The following is a 15,608-nucleotide window of genomic DNA, read 5'->3' as shown; positions in this document are numbered from 1 at the left end:
GGCTCGGCATCCAGCAGAGAGCTGCCGTACCGCGGCTCGGTTCCACCACGGCTCGGTTCCACCACGGCTCGGTTCCACCACGGCTCGGTTCCACCGCGGCGGCGCGGTTCCACCACGGCTCGGTTCCACCGCTCTAACGTGAACAATGCCATTAAGCAGAACTTTGCCACTTTCCTGGAACCTCCAATGGAAAAACAAGAAGAAGAAAACCTCCTCCTGATTGAAAACAGCTCAGTTTGTGTGTTTGGGCACGTTAAACACTGTGACTCAAAATATCACGATTTCATAACTCTTAAAGTGAAACGCTCAGTTTTCAAACACGCATCGATGAACTCTCGGCGGGTTCTCTGAGGATTTGTCCTCCTGGGATCTGTAGTCGATCCAGTTTACTGTTTTTATGACGTCGTGCGTCTTTAGAATCTCTGAGTTACAAATATTTCTTCCACTTTATTCCAGAATCTCTAAAGTTATTTGCTTTTCCACTTGCTGTTGGTAATATTTTGACCAAGGATTCATGCTCTTCCTGCTTTCTGTCCATTTCTAAAGTTTCTTAAATGTTTTGGTTTTTATTGTTTTTAGCTTCATATCTTTTGATTTTTGGCTGGATGAGAATATTTTATATCTATCTCTATTTTTCTATATGTCTACTGATTCTAGATCTGTCTATTGATTCTGTCTAATCTAATAAATCTATATGTAATGATTGAATCTATATCTGTTGATTCCATATTATTCTTTACCGATCTATGAAATCTACAGTATATGACTGATTCTACATTTGTATATCTATCATTTCTATTTTCTTTTGTTTATGTATCTATATATGTTTTGATTTTAAATCTGTCTATTGGCTGTTTATCTTTTGATTCTATAGCATCTATTTATTGAATCTATATGTAATTCTCTATCTATATATAGATTCTATATCTATTCTACTTGTATTGGTTCTATATCTATATCTCTATTGTTTCTGTCTTTTGATTCAGTAGCTATATATGTTTATTAATTCTCTATATAAATCAATTCTTTACCTATCTATTCTTTATATATTGATTCTATATAATATATCTCTTGCTTCAATGTCTATTGATTCTATAACTATATATGTATTGATTTTATATCTGTTTATTGAATCCCTATCTGTCTATTAATTCTATATCATCCCTTGATTCTATTGCTATCTGTTGGTTTAATCTATTTATTATAATTCTATACAGATATGTGACTATCTCTCTATATATCTATCTCTCTATCTCTCTATCTCTCCATCTCTCTATATATCTTGTGGTGCAATTGCAGGGTATGGCCTGTGTGGGGCGCACTAAAGAATGCACAATAGTTCCTTCAAACCACTACGGGCCGATTCCCGGCGTTCCTGTCGGCACCACCTGGAAGTTCAGAGTGCAGGTGAGGCATTGTCCCGCGGGGAGGAACCTCCGGAGTCGGGAGGAGAATGAGGAAGTGTGTTTGTCGCCAGGTGAGCGAAGCCGGCGTCCATCGGCCTCACGTCGGAGGAATCCACGGCCGCAGCAACGACGGCTCGTACTCGCTGGTGCTGGCGGGCGGCTTCGAGGACGAGGTGGACCGGGGAGACGAGTTCACCTACACGGGCAGCGGGGGTCGTGACCTCTCGGGGAACAAACGGATCGGAGAGCACTCCTTCGACCAGACGCTCACACACATGAACAGGTACCACGCTTCCCCTGACCTCTGACCCCTGACCCCTGACCTCTGACCCCTGACCCCTGACCCCTGACCCCAGACCCCTGACCCCTGACCCCAGACCCCTGACCCCTGACCTCTGACCCCTGACCCCTGACCTCTGACCTCTGACCCCTGACCCCTGACCTCTGCATGTCAGGCTCTTCATTTCATCTTTGGAAGTTAAGGAGCTTAAATTACTTTAATTTGCCTTCATTCATTCTGCAGATTATCCTGGATTATGTTTTTTTTTACTTCAATCAAACGATGCAAACTAATTCTTTCTTTTCTAATTGCAACTCAAAGAACTTTGATTTGGAACAAAAGTACTTTTTTTGCGTGTTTTAGTTCAGTCAGATTTTCATTTGTTTTCATTTTCTGACTCAAACTGAAGTGTTTCATCCCTTTTTGTTGAATTACTTATAAATGTAGCCTGGAATTTAAGAAAAATTTGAAATACAGAATCTCAGAATATTCTAATATTTGATAAGTTCTGACTTTTTTCTTCAACCACAAGCCAAATTAATCACAATTAACATTTTAAAAAGGCTTAAAACTTTTCAGTTTACATCTTCTGAGTGAAGAAATTACTGAAAAAACTCAACTTTTCAATAATCCAACTTTTCAAGGTGCAGCGTTCATATCATTTCATTTTAATAGTTTACCTCTTCATAATTCCTGTTTGAGCTCAGAAAGAGAAAAAGTCACTTAATGGTGAGAACTGTTCTCTCCTTTAACTATATAATAATATTTATTTATACACAAAGTGCTTTGACGCATCTTAACTGCTAAAACTTAAAAAACCCAGAATGAAATGATTCAAATGTAAAAAGGAAACATTGAATAAAGCCATAAACTCCAGTTTAAGGCAGAAGATACCATTAAAAAGAAATTATAAAGTTGTTGTACAGCATAATATATATCAAGGTATTTATGTAAAGACCCGACGTTTGTCTACAGAAATCACAGCCACAAAGTAGATCCATTTTAAATCCATTTCCATATTTTATACTTATTTATTCTTAGTATTTCTTCACTTGTTTCCACAATTATTATTTTTTACATCTATCCATCTGCTTTATTTAAATATTGATTATAAAGGTACCATTGAAACACGAGTCATATAATCCACATTAACACAAAACAAATGATTTAATCAAAAAAAGGTTATTTAAAACCCAGAATCTAGGAAAAGACTGAGTGCAGCTCCGACCGTTTCCCTCCGTTCACGCTGTCCTCAGGGCGTTGGCCTTAAACTGCGACGCGCCGCTGAACGACAAAGACGGAGCGGAGTCGAGGAACTGGAGGGCCGGCAAACCGGTCAGGGTCGTCCGCAGCTCCAAAGGGCGCCGCATCAGCAAATACGCTCCCGAGGAGGGAAACCGCTACGACGGCATCTACAAGGTTTGGTCTCAATCGCAGCGTTTACCGTTGTTGTTGTTGTTGTTGTTGTTGTTGTTGTTGTTGTTGTCCGTCTACTGAGCATGTGCAGAAGAACTATCTCCTCAGTTGTGATTCACAACAAGCTGTTCATACTTCTACACGTTTGACTCGTAGACGAACGTCAAACGTTGTTCAAAGTGTCATGAGTGACTGAAACGTTGGGTTTGTTTCCCGGCAGGTGGTGAAGTACTGGCCCGAGATCGGGAAGTGTGGGTACCTGGTGTGGAGATACCTGCTGAGGAGGGACGACATGGAGCCGGCGCCGTGGACGCCGGAAGGCCTGGAGCGGATCCAGAAGCTGGGCCTGGCTGTACAGGTGGGTGGGTGGGGGGGGGGGGGGGGCTTTGTGTTGTACACATTTATAATCACATGTATTATTAAATATGGATGAAATAACATTTATTTAGTAACAATTATTTATTTATTCTTAGTTTTTCTAGTTGAATTTATTCTCACCATGATTTCGTTGTTTGTTTATGCTTGTGTGTGTTTTTCACATTTGTTTGTTTGTTTGTTCTATAATTGATGATTTATTCCCACTTTTATCAAATATCAGTTTTTCTGTACTTTTTTCAGTTTTTTTAGCAACAGATTTATTTACTAATTCTTTTGTTTAATTTATTTTGATTGTTTTATCATTTATTTGTTTTCTAAATTGTTTACCTATTTTCATATTTATTTGAGGTTTTTTTGCATTATTTGTTTTGAAAGTTATTTCTACTTTTCTATATATTCCCAAATTCATCATTGAGTTTTTAAATTTATTGATCTGTTTGTTTCCGCATTTGTTTGTTTTTTTCTTTTTATTACATTTTTTTTTAGTTAGGTCTTTTTTTGTCTGCATTTTTTCAGTGGTATTTATTTACTTATTCTATTATTTAATTAATACTAATTTATAGAATTTTTTTATCATATATATTTTTTTTATTTACTTATTTATTTGTTATGTGGATCAGGCTGATGTTTTCAGACAGAACCTTATGATTGTTGACACAGCTACACACACACACACACACACACACACACACACACACACACACACACACACACACACACACACACACACACACACACACCCAGATTAAAGTGCGACCCCCCGCGGTGTGTGTCCTCAGTACCCTCCGGGTTACTTGGCTGCGATGGCGAACAAGACAAAGAAGGAGGCGGTCGCCCGGCCGGGCCGCGGCGGTCGGGGGAAGCACTACCCCGGCAGGGGACGACCTCGGAGGCAGCGCAAGATGAAGGAGAAGGAGGAGGACGAGGAGGAGGAGGAGGAAGAGGAGTTCCTGGATGCCGCCATGGAGGAGGAGGAGCCGGAGAGCACAGAGGAGCAGACGACCACCAAGGAGAGCGGTGGTGGGTGGTTCTCCTCACAGAGAGAGAGAGAGAGAGGCGGGCGAGCGAGGTGTGTGATGAGTGTGTGTGCTCCCACAGACGTGGCGCCGGTGGCGGAGCCGCCCTCCAAGCGGGCCAAGGTGGAGGCGGCCTTCCAGCTGTCAGACCAGCAGCAGCAGCTGATCCAGGAAGACACGGCCAACAAGAAACTCTGGGACGAAGCCATGGAAAACCTGAAGGAGGGACCGGTACCCAGACACTGCATCACACTGCATCACACTGCAGCTCACTGCATCTCACTGCATCTCACTGCATCTCACCGCATCGCACTGCAAATCACGGAATCTCACTGCATCGCACTGCATCTCACTGCATCGCACTGAATCACACTGCATCTCACTGCATCTCACCGCATCGCACTGCAAATCACGGAATCTCACTGAATCACACTGCATCTCACTGCATCTCACTGCAAATCACGGAATCTCACTGCATCGCACTGAATCACACTGCATCTCACTGCATCTCACCGCATCACACTGCAAATCACAGAATCTCATTGCATCACACTGCATCCCCCTGCATCGCACTGAATCACACTGCATCTCACTGCATCTCACCGCATCACACTGCAAATCACGGAATCTCACTGCATCGCACTGCATCTCACTGCATCGCACTGAATCACACTGCATCTCACTGCAAATCACTGAATCTCACTGCATCACACTGCAGCCTTTAAAGACTTAAGTCAACATAGAACTCACAGAGAAAGATGTTTTTTTCTTTTCAAACAATCGGCCAAAACTTTTTATCAATTTAATTATTTTTAATTGATGTAAACTGTTTTATTCGATGTTGGCAGACGTGTTTATCTTCTTCACTTGGACGGTTGAAATCAGTAACAACTGATATAAGAGATATAAAAAAGGTAAAACCGCTGAAGAAGAAGAATAAAACCTAAAATAGCAACAAAAACCAACCCAAGGTTTTCAGTGTTTCTGCCGTTTCCATGGATACAAACGTCGTTTTTAAAACTTTTCTGAAACAAAATGCTAAAACGTTTGTCATGGAAACGTTCCTCAGACAAACACAACCTGGGAAAAGTATTCAGACGAATATATGTGTATTTTCATGATGCTTGAACCTCCTCACCAACTAACAGGAGCAACAATAGAGGTGATCAGTGGAATTACTTCATGTATGTTTGATATGTGTGTGTGTGTGTGTGTGTGTGTGTGTGTGTGTGTGTGTGTGTGTGTGTGTGTGTGTGTGTGTGTGTGTGTGTGTGTGTGTGTGTGTGTGTGTGTGTGTGTGTGTGTGTGTGTGTGTGTGTGTGTGTGTGTGTGTGTGTGTGTGTGTGTGTGTGTGTGTGTGTGATGAAGAACTTCCTGCGTAAGATGGAGCAGATCTTCATGTGTGTGTGCTGCCAGGAGCTGGCCTTCCAGCCAATCACCACCGTCTGCTCACACAACGTCTGTAAGGTATGACACTGTGTACTTTTATATTTTAAGTTATTTGCATTACCACCGTCACACTTTTCTTTCATGTGTGAAAATTCTCTCACTTTAAATTTGCAAAGTTTGTAGATCAGGAATGTCGAAGGTTTTTTAGTTCTGTGGCCACAAACAGTCTAATTTCATCTTGAACGGTCTGGCTGGTAAATATATGTATATATATATATATATATATATATATACAGTATATTTAGTAAATATGAACCCAACCACTGGTATAAGATGATTAGTTATTGAGGTGGACCAGGAGCACGACTAAAGAAGCTTCAGCTTCGTCCTGCTTCTTCTCAGATATGTTTGGGCATTATTTATTTAATTTCTTATTTTTGGCTTTGTTTTGTTTTGTTTTGTTTGTTTGTTTGTGCGCACATGTATGAAAAACGTTTCAGTCAATCAATAAATTTTAACTTTAGTTCTTTTTTCTTTGTCGTGGCGGTGAGGATCTGGATGCAAACGTTTAATTTCACAAAAACTAAACAATTAGTACCAATGATGATCACAGTTTCGACATAAAGCCAATTTTGATGGAACTTTCTGGTGCAAAATACATTAAATGTCCAAAAAGTTTCTCCTATAGCTGTTAAATTATTATAATAATCGTGTCCGTTACTCCTGAGACATTTCTTTGAAAATACCAGAGCAGAGCTGCCTAATTGTGGGAGGAGTCAAAGGGAGGGCCTACCTTGATTGAGATTGGCTAAACCCCCGATGACACTATATAGGGTTTGATTCTGATTGGCTGCTTGGAGCAACACACTTTTTAAACCCTGAAACAAGCCAGGGACAGAGAGGACAGACTGTCTTCACTTCTGGGACGTCAGTCCAGGTATGGGGACGAGTAGTACTGCTGGAGAACCTTCAGGAAGTGGATTTTATATAATATGACCCTTTGAATAAAGTATTTCTTTTCTCGTATTCGTGATAAAAATGTCTCATGAAAGCCAAACAATCACTGTGGAAAATGACTACAGTCTCAAAACAAAGACAATTTTAATAAAACCTTCTGGTGAAATGTTTTTGGTTTGTTCACTACTCTTAAGACATTTATTTAAAAAATTAAATTTTCTTAGAATTTTTACATTTTCTTGTATTATAGATTCTTTTTAAATGACAAGTTGAGTGCGAGAAGGTTTTTGCCTTGCCGGCGTGTTTCAGCTGCGTCTGCACGCTACAAACATTCTTACATTCAACTTGTTGTTTAAAAAGAATCTGTGATAAACGTTGAAGAACAATAATTCAGCAGACCTCTCGGTTCTCGGCTCTTGCAGGCCAGTTTAGTTTGACGCCCCGATGTAGAACTTCGTGCTGTTAGAGATAAGTCAGTATTTTGTGATAGTATTTGTAGTTATATTTGTGGTATTTTGCGCAGTACTCGTTGCAGTTTTGGATGAAATCTGAAGGTGCTCTTTATTCATCTGTCTGCTCTCCAAACCCCCGTCCACCTGCTCCGCCTCCAGACGTGCCTCCAGCGGTCGTTCCGGGCGCAGGTGTACACCTGCCCCGCCTGCCGCCACGACCTGGGCAAAGACTACGCCATGAGCCAGAACAAGACGCTGCAGCTGCTGCTGGACCAGTTCTTCCCCGGATACAGCAAAGGCCGGTGAGGTCCGGGCCGCAGCCGGGAGCAGAACCACACGAGCATCCATCCTGTGCACCCTCGTTACTCCGCCGCGTACCAGAGCGCCACTTTTAAAAAGAAAAAAAGAAAAAAAACAACCAGGCGCTGCGCACACTCACTCACACACCACGTACATGTATAGCGCTGATACAGCCATCTCTCTGTAAACAATCATTCATACACAAGCAACCTCACCAGGGACTGACCTCATCTGTCCAACTTGGACTTTCTCCATCGACGCCACCAGCCGGAATCTCCAATCAGCCACGTTTCTCCAAAACTAACGCACAAAAGGAGCCCCGCCCCCTCCGACTACTCTCCATCAGTCATCTCAAGGTGTTCTCTCTCTCTCTCTCTCTCTCTCTCTCTCTCTCTCTCGCTCTCTCGCTCTCTCGCTCTCTCTTTCTCTCTCTCTCTCTCTCGTTGAAGTTGTCTGTCCTGCCGTCTCGTCCTTTAAACGTCATGAAGTTTAGAAAGTGAGCGCTCACATTCCTGCCAACCCTTTGTTTTCTGTCCCGTACAGAGAAATACTGAAGAAACTCACAAAATACCATGAAAACCAAACCCAAAGTACCTTAATATGGACCTTTGGACCTTGAAGAGGTTTTTATTTGTCATTGTACAATCGCCAACAGCCCTACAAAGGAATTACACCCAGACACCAAGTCTAAAAATACAAGAATATCCATATGGCTCAGTGAAAACAAAGAGACGTTCTCACTGGAGGGGACTGCTGGGTCCAATCTGCTCATAGAATCCGTCCAACACAAGTCCAACTGACACGACACATGAAGACAAGTTGATTCAGTTCATCAGAAAAGTGTCTTCAGTCAAGACAAATGAGGCGAAGGTTTGATTCCAGAGGCAGAATCTGAGCTGAACGTGGAGCAGATCAGATCAGAGAGGACAAAATCTGATTTTAAAGCTTTTTGATTGTCAATAAAACGTAGTGTTTTACCAAATTAGATGCTTTAAATTAATATTTTTTGCATTTCCTGTTTCCCTTAAGAAGTAAAAACTGCAATCAAACAGTATTTTTCTCCAGTTTTGTTCAAATGACCAGAATATCTGCAGCTTGCATCACGTCAACGACCAAAAAAGTTTGATTTTCACCTCCAAGAAGCTCAAAATAAGATCACACTGTTTAAAAATCTCCTGTATGGAAGCACGGCATTTTAAATACATGAATGAAAGTTGTGGTTCATGACTCTGAACGTTATCTGGACCCTGTCGATGTGTGAAGACTAGAACAGATTGAAATTACACTGAATTCTCAGTTGAATTCCCTGAAGCTCCTTTTGGATCCGCTGAGCAGCAGAAGGACTTTTCCTGTTGGAACAATAAAAACTGCAGAACTCATCAGATCCGACATGAATTCCTCCACAAACAAGCATCATTGTATAAAGATCCACTGCAACGTTTTCTGTTCATCAGCTTCTTCAGAACCTCCTTCAGGATGTGTATTTCAGAGTTTCAAAGTAAAACAGAGTCGTTTTGTTTTCTACCTTAAAGAATTCTCACCTAAAAAGCAGCTTAAGTTTCCCTTCCTGCAGGATTCCCACTAAAACATATTTTAGCTTTAATCAGTTCAACTCAACATTGTTTGTTCTGCTAAAGTTCATCAGAGGATTTTTCTTTTAAAAATATTTGTCTGGAAAACAGGTTGAATGTTACTTTAAGTCAGAGGACCTAGTTTCTTCGGCGGAGGCAGACGAGCGGCGCTGCTGCTGTGGTGCGTTACAGCGTCCGAGGGGTTGGCAGCATATACAGAGACATATATGTATATATATATATGTCTATGTATATATATATGTATATATGTGTTCACTTCCTGTTTTAAGTTTCCCGGTTTAAAAAACCCAAAAAGAAAAGAGTGTCTCTGTCACTCACTCACACCATCACGTCTCACTTTAGGTTTAGAGTTCTGCTGAGACGAGGCGGCTTCACGCCGCGCCGCACATCCCCCAGTGAAAGCCCCCCTGCAGGGCTGTTAGCGGGGCAAAGGGACTGTGTGTGTGTGTGTGTGTGTGTGTGTGTGTGTGTGTGTGTGTGTGTGTGTGTGTGTGTGTGTGTGTGTGTGTGTGTGTGTGTGTGTGTGTGTGTGTGTGTGTGTGTGTGTGTGTGTGTGTGTGTGTGTGTGTGTGTGTGTGTGTGTGTGTGTGTGTGTGAGAGAGAGAGAACGCCAACAAGGACCTGTAAATGTCTAAAACCTCACCTCTACCGCAGGTGTACCTCTCTGGGTGAAACGCTGGATATCCGGGGATAATTTGCCCTCAATGTGGACTGGCAGGCTCACTGTCGTCACTTTGGGCCGTTTGCTAAGTTAGCGTTGTAGTTTGACTGCAGTGCTACGTTTTGTTGTCAAATTGAAAATCTAATTCATGAAGCCTGACAGGAACCTGTAAGTCCCTATTCAGGGCAAAAGAAACCCATAAGGTTCAGCAGAAGGGCAATCTCCATATGTAACTGTCTGAAGACTGACAGGTAAAGGCCGAGATGGTTACAGGAAATGGGTTAATTTGCCCTTAACGTCATCTGGCAGGCTCACTGTCGTCAATCCGCGTTCTGTTTGCTAAGTTAGCATTGTAGCGTTACTGCAGCGCTACAGTGTGTTTTCAAATTCAAATTCATGCAGCCTGATAACAACTTGCAAGTCCAGATTCAGGGCGAACAAAACTCCAGTATTGCAGTAGAACAGCAAAATGCAGGTGTAAATGTCCAAAGCCTGATAGGTGAAGGCCAAGACTTTCAGGTCCTGAGTTTAATTTGCCCTTAATATGGACTGACAGGCTGACTGTCTTCTGTCCGGGTCCTGTTTGCTAAGTTAGCACTGTACCTTGCAACACATGTTGTGAAATTAAAGATTTAAATTCTCACCCGCCTGACAGGAACCTGCTAGTCCAGATTCAGGGAAAAAGAAATCCTCTTTAGCAACAGAAGAGCAAAATTCATGTGTAAAGAAATATCTGACGGTTGAGACGTTTACAAGTCCTTGTAGGTGTGCAAAATAGAAATATTAAATTCAGGTAGGCAGGTTCAGATCTGCGTATTGACCCCCCCCCCCCCCTTCATGGGCAGGCTGTCTGTCTGTCTGTCTGTGGCGATGTCCTCGTTTCCGTTCAATCAGGTTTTGTTTTCTCTTGTTTTTTGTTGTTTTTAAATCAACAACATGCAATTCCAAATGCTACTATGGTCTTTGACGCTAACTGTGATGTGCATTACTTCAACTGTTGCTTAAATCTTGTTCAGGTTCTTTTTCTCTGCTGCATCGACTGGCGAGCTGATAGCTCCTCCCCCTACAGAACTAACGACTTTTAGACGTCTTGTGGACGCTTGGCTTCAGTGCCGTGTTGTTTTTATTATTAGTTCCTCTTTCTTTTGCACTCTTGAAGAAAAGGAGTTTGAAACGTTACGTTTAATTTGTCTCTTAGATTGCTTCACTATGGTCTGTGTTGACACGTCGTCCTATATTTTTTTATTTCTACCATTTTAGTTGCTTCTATAATCATTAGTCTTTTTTTTTTACAACGTTCGCAGCAAACGCCAGTCTGAGGACTTTTCATCGCTTCATATTGTGATCTGAAATTTTATACATGTCATCATAATACTTGATATGTACCTATTAAATATTTGGATTCAAGAAAAGAAAAGCTCTTGTTTTAATTTGAAAGGTTCTACTTCCCACAGGTACGTTAAAGAAACGATTTATTCTGACAAACGTGAAACCGAAGCAACTTCATTTAAGACGTTTTGCAGTTGAACGTATTCAGAACATCTTAGCTGGACTCCCGACATCTTCAGAATCAGGATGTGCATCTAAAACCAGAACCGCCTCAGTGGACTCAAACCTATTTTATTTTGTTAAGTCTTCTAGAACACGTTAAGAGATTTCCAGCCACATTGTGTGGCTCTGGACTTTAAACTGTCTGAAGCCCCCTGGTGGTCAGGAGGGGAATTCCTTTCAAACTAAATATTGAACGTTAAAGGGTTAAACTCCTGCCCTTACAGAGCTGCTCAAGGGAAAGAAACAGACTGGTTTATTTTTGTGGTTTTATTATCACAGAAGCACAACAGGTACCACGATGCAGGTGAACAACAAACTCAAACTACCATGAAAAGAAGAGTTAAGGAATGCTAATTCAATCCAGAGAGAAATAAAGAACAATCCAATCAGAACATCACAGCATCTTTTTTTCCAACTTCCAAAAACATTGTCGTCAGATAAACGCGGAGAAAGAAGCAAAAAGCACTTTGGATTTTTCATTTTCACTTTGTACCAGTTCCACGTCTTTTACTTTGAAAGCGAAGCGCCGGCATTCCTCCGTGGATCCACTACCCAGCTATCAAGTACCAGAGTCTGGCTGCTTGAAAGTAACATTTCAAAATAAAAGGAGCCTAACACTAACGAGGATATTAGTTCTATGAAAGAAAAACTGGTCCCGCTGAAAATGGATCTAATTTTGATTGAGAGAAAATTTGTTTTTATTAAAAGCCAATCAAAGGAAAGCTGGAGTACCCGAGTTTTAACCTGATGACCTTTTTAGTTGTACATTCAAGAAATGAAGAATCCTCCACCTTCGAAAGGAAACAAAACAAACGTGACTAAGCATGACGACGGCGATGTGATCCAGAGGCAAAACCAAGAGCCGCTTCCTCCTTTTCTGGTCAAACTGATTGAAACATGGAGTGAGGAGGAGAGTTTACATCGAATGGATTCCTTCAACACAAGAAGCACGAGGAGGCAAGGAGTTGCATACAGAGGCAGTTGGTGGCGCAGCGGGGGGGAGGGTGGGGGTGCTGTGGAGGACTACTCCTCATCCGAGGAGTCCCTGTCGAAGGTGTAGGCCATGAAGAAAACGTCGGGTCGAGGTGGGACAAGGGGATGGCCCGGTTTCACAATCTCAAAGCCCAGAAAACCGAAGGTGCGGACCAGTTTAGCTGCAAACAAAAATAAAAACAGTTCAGAGTCTCATCTGTGCTGCGAAACAAAGAAGAAGAAGAATGAAGACGAACCACGATCATCTCTGTTCTTGTAAAAGCAGACAAACACGCCAACGACTTTCAGATGTTCCTCAGCAAACTCCAGGAGAGCCGCGAAGCTGCAGGGCGACCAAACAGCTCGTTAGGAACACTGACCGGCTGAGGTGCAGCGGGTTAGGGTCAGGGGGTCCAGAGGGTCAGGGTCAGAGGTTCAGAGGGTCGGGGGGTCCAGAGGGTTCAGGGTCAGAGGGTCGGGGGTCAGAGGTTCAGAGGGTCGGGGGGTCCAGAGTCAGAGGTTCAGAGGGTCGGGGGTCAGAGGGTTCAGGGTCAGAGGTTCAGAGGGTCGGGGGGTCCAGAGTCAGAGGTTCAGAGGGTCGGGGGTCAGAGGGTTCAGGGTCAGAGGTTCAGAGGGTCGGGGGGTCCAGAGGTTCAGAGGGTCAGGGGGTCCAGAGGGTTCAGGGTCAGAGGTTCAGAGGGTCAGAGGGTCCAGAGGTTCAGAGGTCAGAGGTCAAGGGTCAGGTAGTGGCTCACCTGTCTTTGCTCCCCTCAGGCAGCGGGTCCAGGGGAATCTCCACGTAGAGGGCGCCGCTGCTCAGGACAGCATCCCACTGTACTGTCTTGGTGATGGTAGGGCGACTCTGGAAGTGGAGGATCCTGGGGCGACCGTTCCCTGCTGGCTCCTCTGTGACTGTCAACTTCCGGTCCTGGAGGAGGAAGAGGAGGAGATGAAGATCAACACTTCTCGTCTCCATATACAGACGTCCCAACAAACTATTGAGATTCTAAAAACCTTCATACATGAACGTTAATTAGAAGCTGATTGAGCCCCTGGAGTCAGACTGAACCCTCCCGTTTCCTCCAAGTGTCTCATAAAACCTCAAACGAAGCCAAGAAGTATGACGTTCAGACTTACAGAATAGAGCGGCCGAGCTGAAGGAGTGTGATCCCGTGTGCCATTCCCTCGCCCACCTGGGATCTTCAGGGGTGGGAGAGGGGCATCAGGAGCACCACAGAGGCCCCGGGCCACGGGTACTACTACAGTGCAGGGAGAGGCTGGAGGGGAGAACAAACCAGTGAGACTGCAGGTCTGCTGAAACAAACTAAAGTAGTGAAACACGTGCCGGAGCTTTACAACATGTTGGACTAACAAAGTGTGTTTGTCAGAATCTAAACACGACGTTCTGAAAACACGTCTCACAACTTGGATCTTTGGAGGAGGAAGTTCAAGTTTGTATTTTTCTGAAGATTAAATAGTTTCTGTGCACAAAACAACATTTTTACTTTTGTCTCTAGAATTACTGTTTAGTTTCTCCAAGCATGAGCTTCAGCTGCAAATATTTAAGTACCAACAGACGAACATGTACTCTGATTACAGGATATAGAGGAGGATCAATGCACCACAAACCAAGTCCAGTTCTTCAGCTCAGGTTCCAGTAGAACCAGGACTGTTAATCAGCTACGAGATGAAGATTTATACTTTAGTGAATTTATTAATAAAATCAACTGTAGCTGAATTACAGGAGGGATTACTGACGTAACGTCTTTACCTAATAAATGATTTGTTCAGGCTTGAAACTAATCTTTGAATTTATTTGGTCCGTTTAAGAATGATAAGTAGAACAAGTCGTGTCCCGTCACCAGTTATGTAACAGGTGACCAACCTGTCGGAGCTCATGAGGTCAAATGGATCAGAAACGTGTTTCGCCTGCTGCCTCACCAACAAAGTCCAACAGAGCAGGAGGTCGGCCAGAGCAAACACACGCAGTCTTTACAGGAGAAAATGTGAGGCCCAGTGAAAACACACAGCTTTCGTTGCATCTCGGGGTTCACGTACACGACAACGTTGCTCATAGCGGCTGGAAACTAGTTTGAGAACGGCTCCCAAAGTGGACCTTTTTGAAAATGCTCCCGACTCTGGAAACCACCAACATTTTCAGAGCTTCAGTCATTTATTTTCAAAATGTTGCCACGTAAATGTGGAAATGATCAGAAATGAAAACAAACGATGCGTCTTAGATTGAAACCACATAAACGAGAACTAGAACAAACTTTTCCAACCAGTAACACAGATTATCATATTTTCATGTATTTTGTTTGATTTTACCGACTTCTGTGATGTGGACTTTGTCCTTTGTGTGTACTTGTGACTGCTGAGAACTTTGACGGTCACGTGACGACCTTAGAGCTAATCACGTCACGTTCAGAACCGGAGCTTTAAGTTCATTATGGATACTGTTTAATACATCAATAACCACATCTTTAAATTCACGGTCCCATTAAAATGCGTTTGTCATTTGAATACCATATTTTATTCACTGGTTGACCATTTCTGAAGTTAAAAATCATCATTTTAAATTGTTTTATGAATCACAGATGATCCGTGACGTTCACAGCCGTTTACCGGAAACACAAATTAAAATTTGCCAAAACTGGCACAACCGTGGAAGGTTTTAAATCGCCACATTTCGAGTTGAAGCTTAGAAACTCCCGCGAAGTCACGGTAAATGAACCTCCTGAAACGGAAAACTTCATTTATTAAACGCTGACGCAGGAAAAAAACACGGTGACGTAATACAAGTTCAAAGACGCCAGCGGCTAACATTAGCTTTGCGTATACCTCGGATTATAAAAACGAGTATTGAATTTTCAACGTGACGGCCTCTAAATAATCCGTCAAGAGGCACGAAAACAAAGCCTGGCTGTTGTCGACATCCGCGCTGCCGTCGCCGCTACTTCCTTGTTTTCTCGGTGGCTGCTAGCCCCGTTAGCCCCGTTAGCTCGGCCTCCCCTCCCCCACAGCCCGTTTAGCAGTGAGCGATTTTTTTCCCTCCTCTCTACTTACTTCCCAATCATGTCACAGATACCGCTACTTAGATCCGCCATGGTAGTTAAAGACTGTGGTTTTCCTTCTTTCTCGCGAGCAAAGCAATGACTGTTTAGGATCCGCTGGAGGTTGGATTTTACCATCCGGCCTCGGGTAGAGACTCGACGGGCTGACTGCGCTCTGCTATGCT

The 15,608-nt window shown here is 43.0% G+C and overlaps 2 protein-coding genes across 3 annotated transcripts in view; one reads left to right on the top strand and one right to left on the bottom strand.

The window, feature by feature from the left end:
- Positions 1 to 8,646, top strand: part of uhrf2 (ubiquitin like with PHD and ring finger domains 2) — a 41,838-nt gene extending 33,192 nt beyond the window's left edge. The window contains exons 8-15 of one of the 2 annotated variants that reach the window (XM_080476589.1): positions 1,300 to 1,407; positions 1,478 to 1,689; positions 2,943 to 3,105; positions 3,323 to 3,460; positions 4,260 to 4,500; positions 4,579 to 4,727; positions 5,865 to 5,963; positions 7,454 to 8,646. In XM_080476589.1, coding sequence (XP_080332715.1) covers positions 1,300 to 1,407; positions 1,478 to 1,689; positions 2,943 to 3,105; positions 3,323 to 3,460; positions 4,260 to 4,500; positions 4,579 to 4,727; positions 5,865 to 5,963; positions 7,454 to 7,600 — 1,257 coding nt within the window. In that variant the 3' untranslated portion in view covers positions 7,601 to 8,646. Of the gene's footprint in view, positions 1 to 1,299; positions 1,408 to 1,477; positions 1,690 to 2,942; positions 3,106 to 3,322; positions 3,461 to 4,259; positions 4,728 to 5,864; positions 5,964 to 7,453 lie in introns of both variants that reach the window. The other variant, XM_080476588.1, reaches the window with a different exon arrangement.
- Positions 8,647 to 11,647: 3,001 nt separating this feature from the next.
- On the bottom strand, positions 11,648 to 15,608 carry oaz1b (ornithine decarboxylase antizyme 1b). Its single transcript, XM_080476551.1, is given in 6 exon segments — positions 11,648 to 12,552; positions 12,628 to 12,713; positions 13,126 to 13,298; positions 13,508 to 13,594; positions 13,596 to 13,647; positions 15,437 to 15,608. Coding segments are annotated over 6 exon segments (654 nt in total). The 5' UTR covers positions 15,562 to 15,608; the 3' UTR covers positions 11,648 to 12,421.

This window comes from Lipophrys pholis, assembly GCF_963383615.2.
Source record: "Lipophrys pholis genome assembly, chromosome: 12".
Lineage (NCBI taxonomy): Eukaryota > Metazoa > Chordata > Actinopteri > Blenniiformes > Blenniidae > Lipophrys > Lipophrys pholis.
Note: the sequence above shows the minus strand (reverse complement) of the source record. Positions and strands in the feature narration are given on the sequence as shown.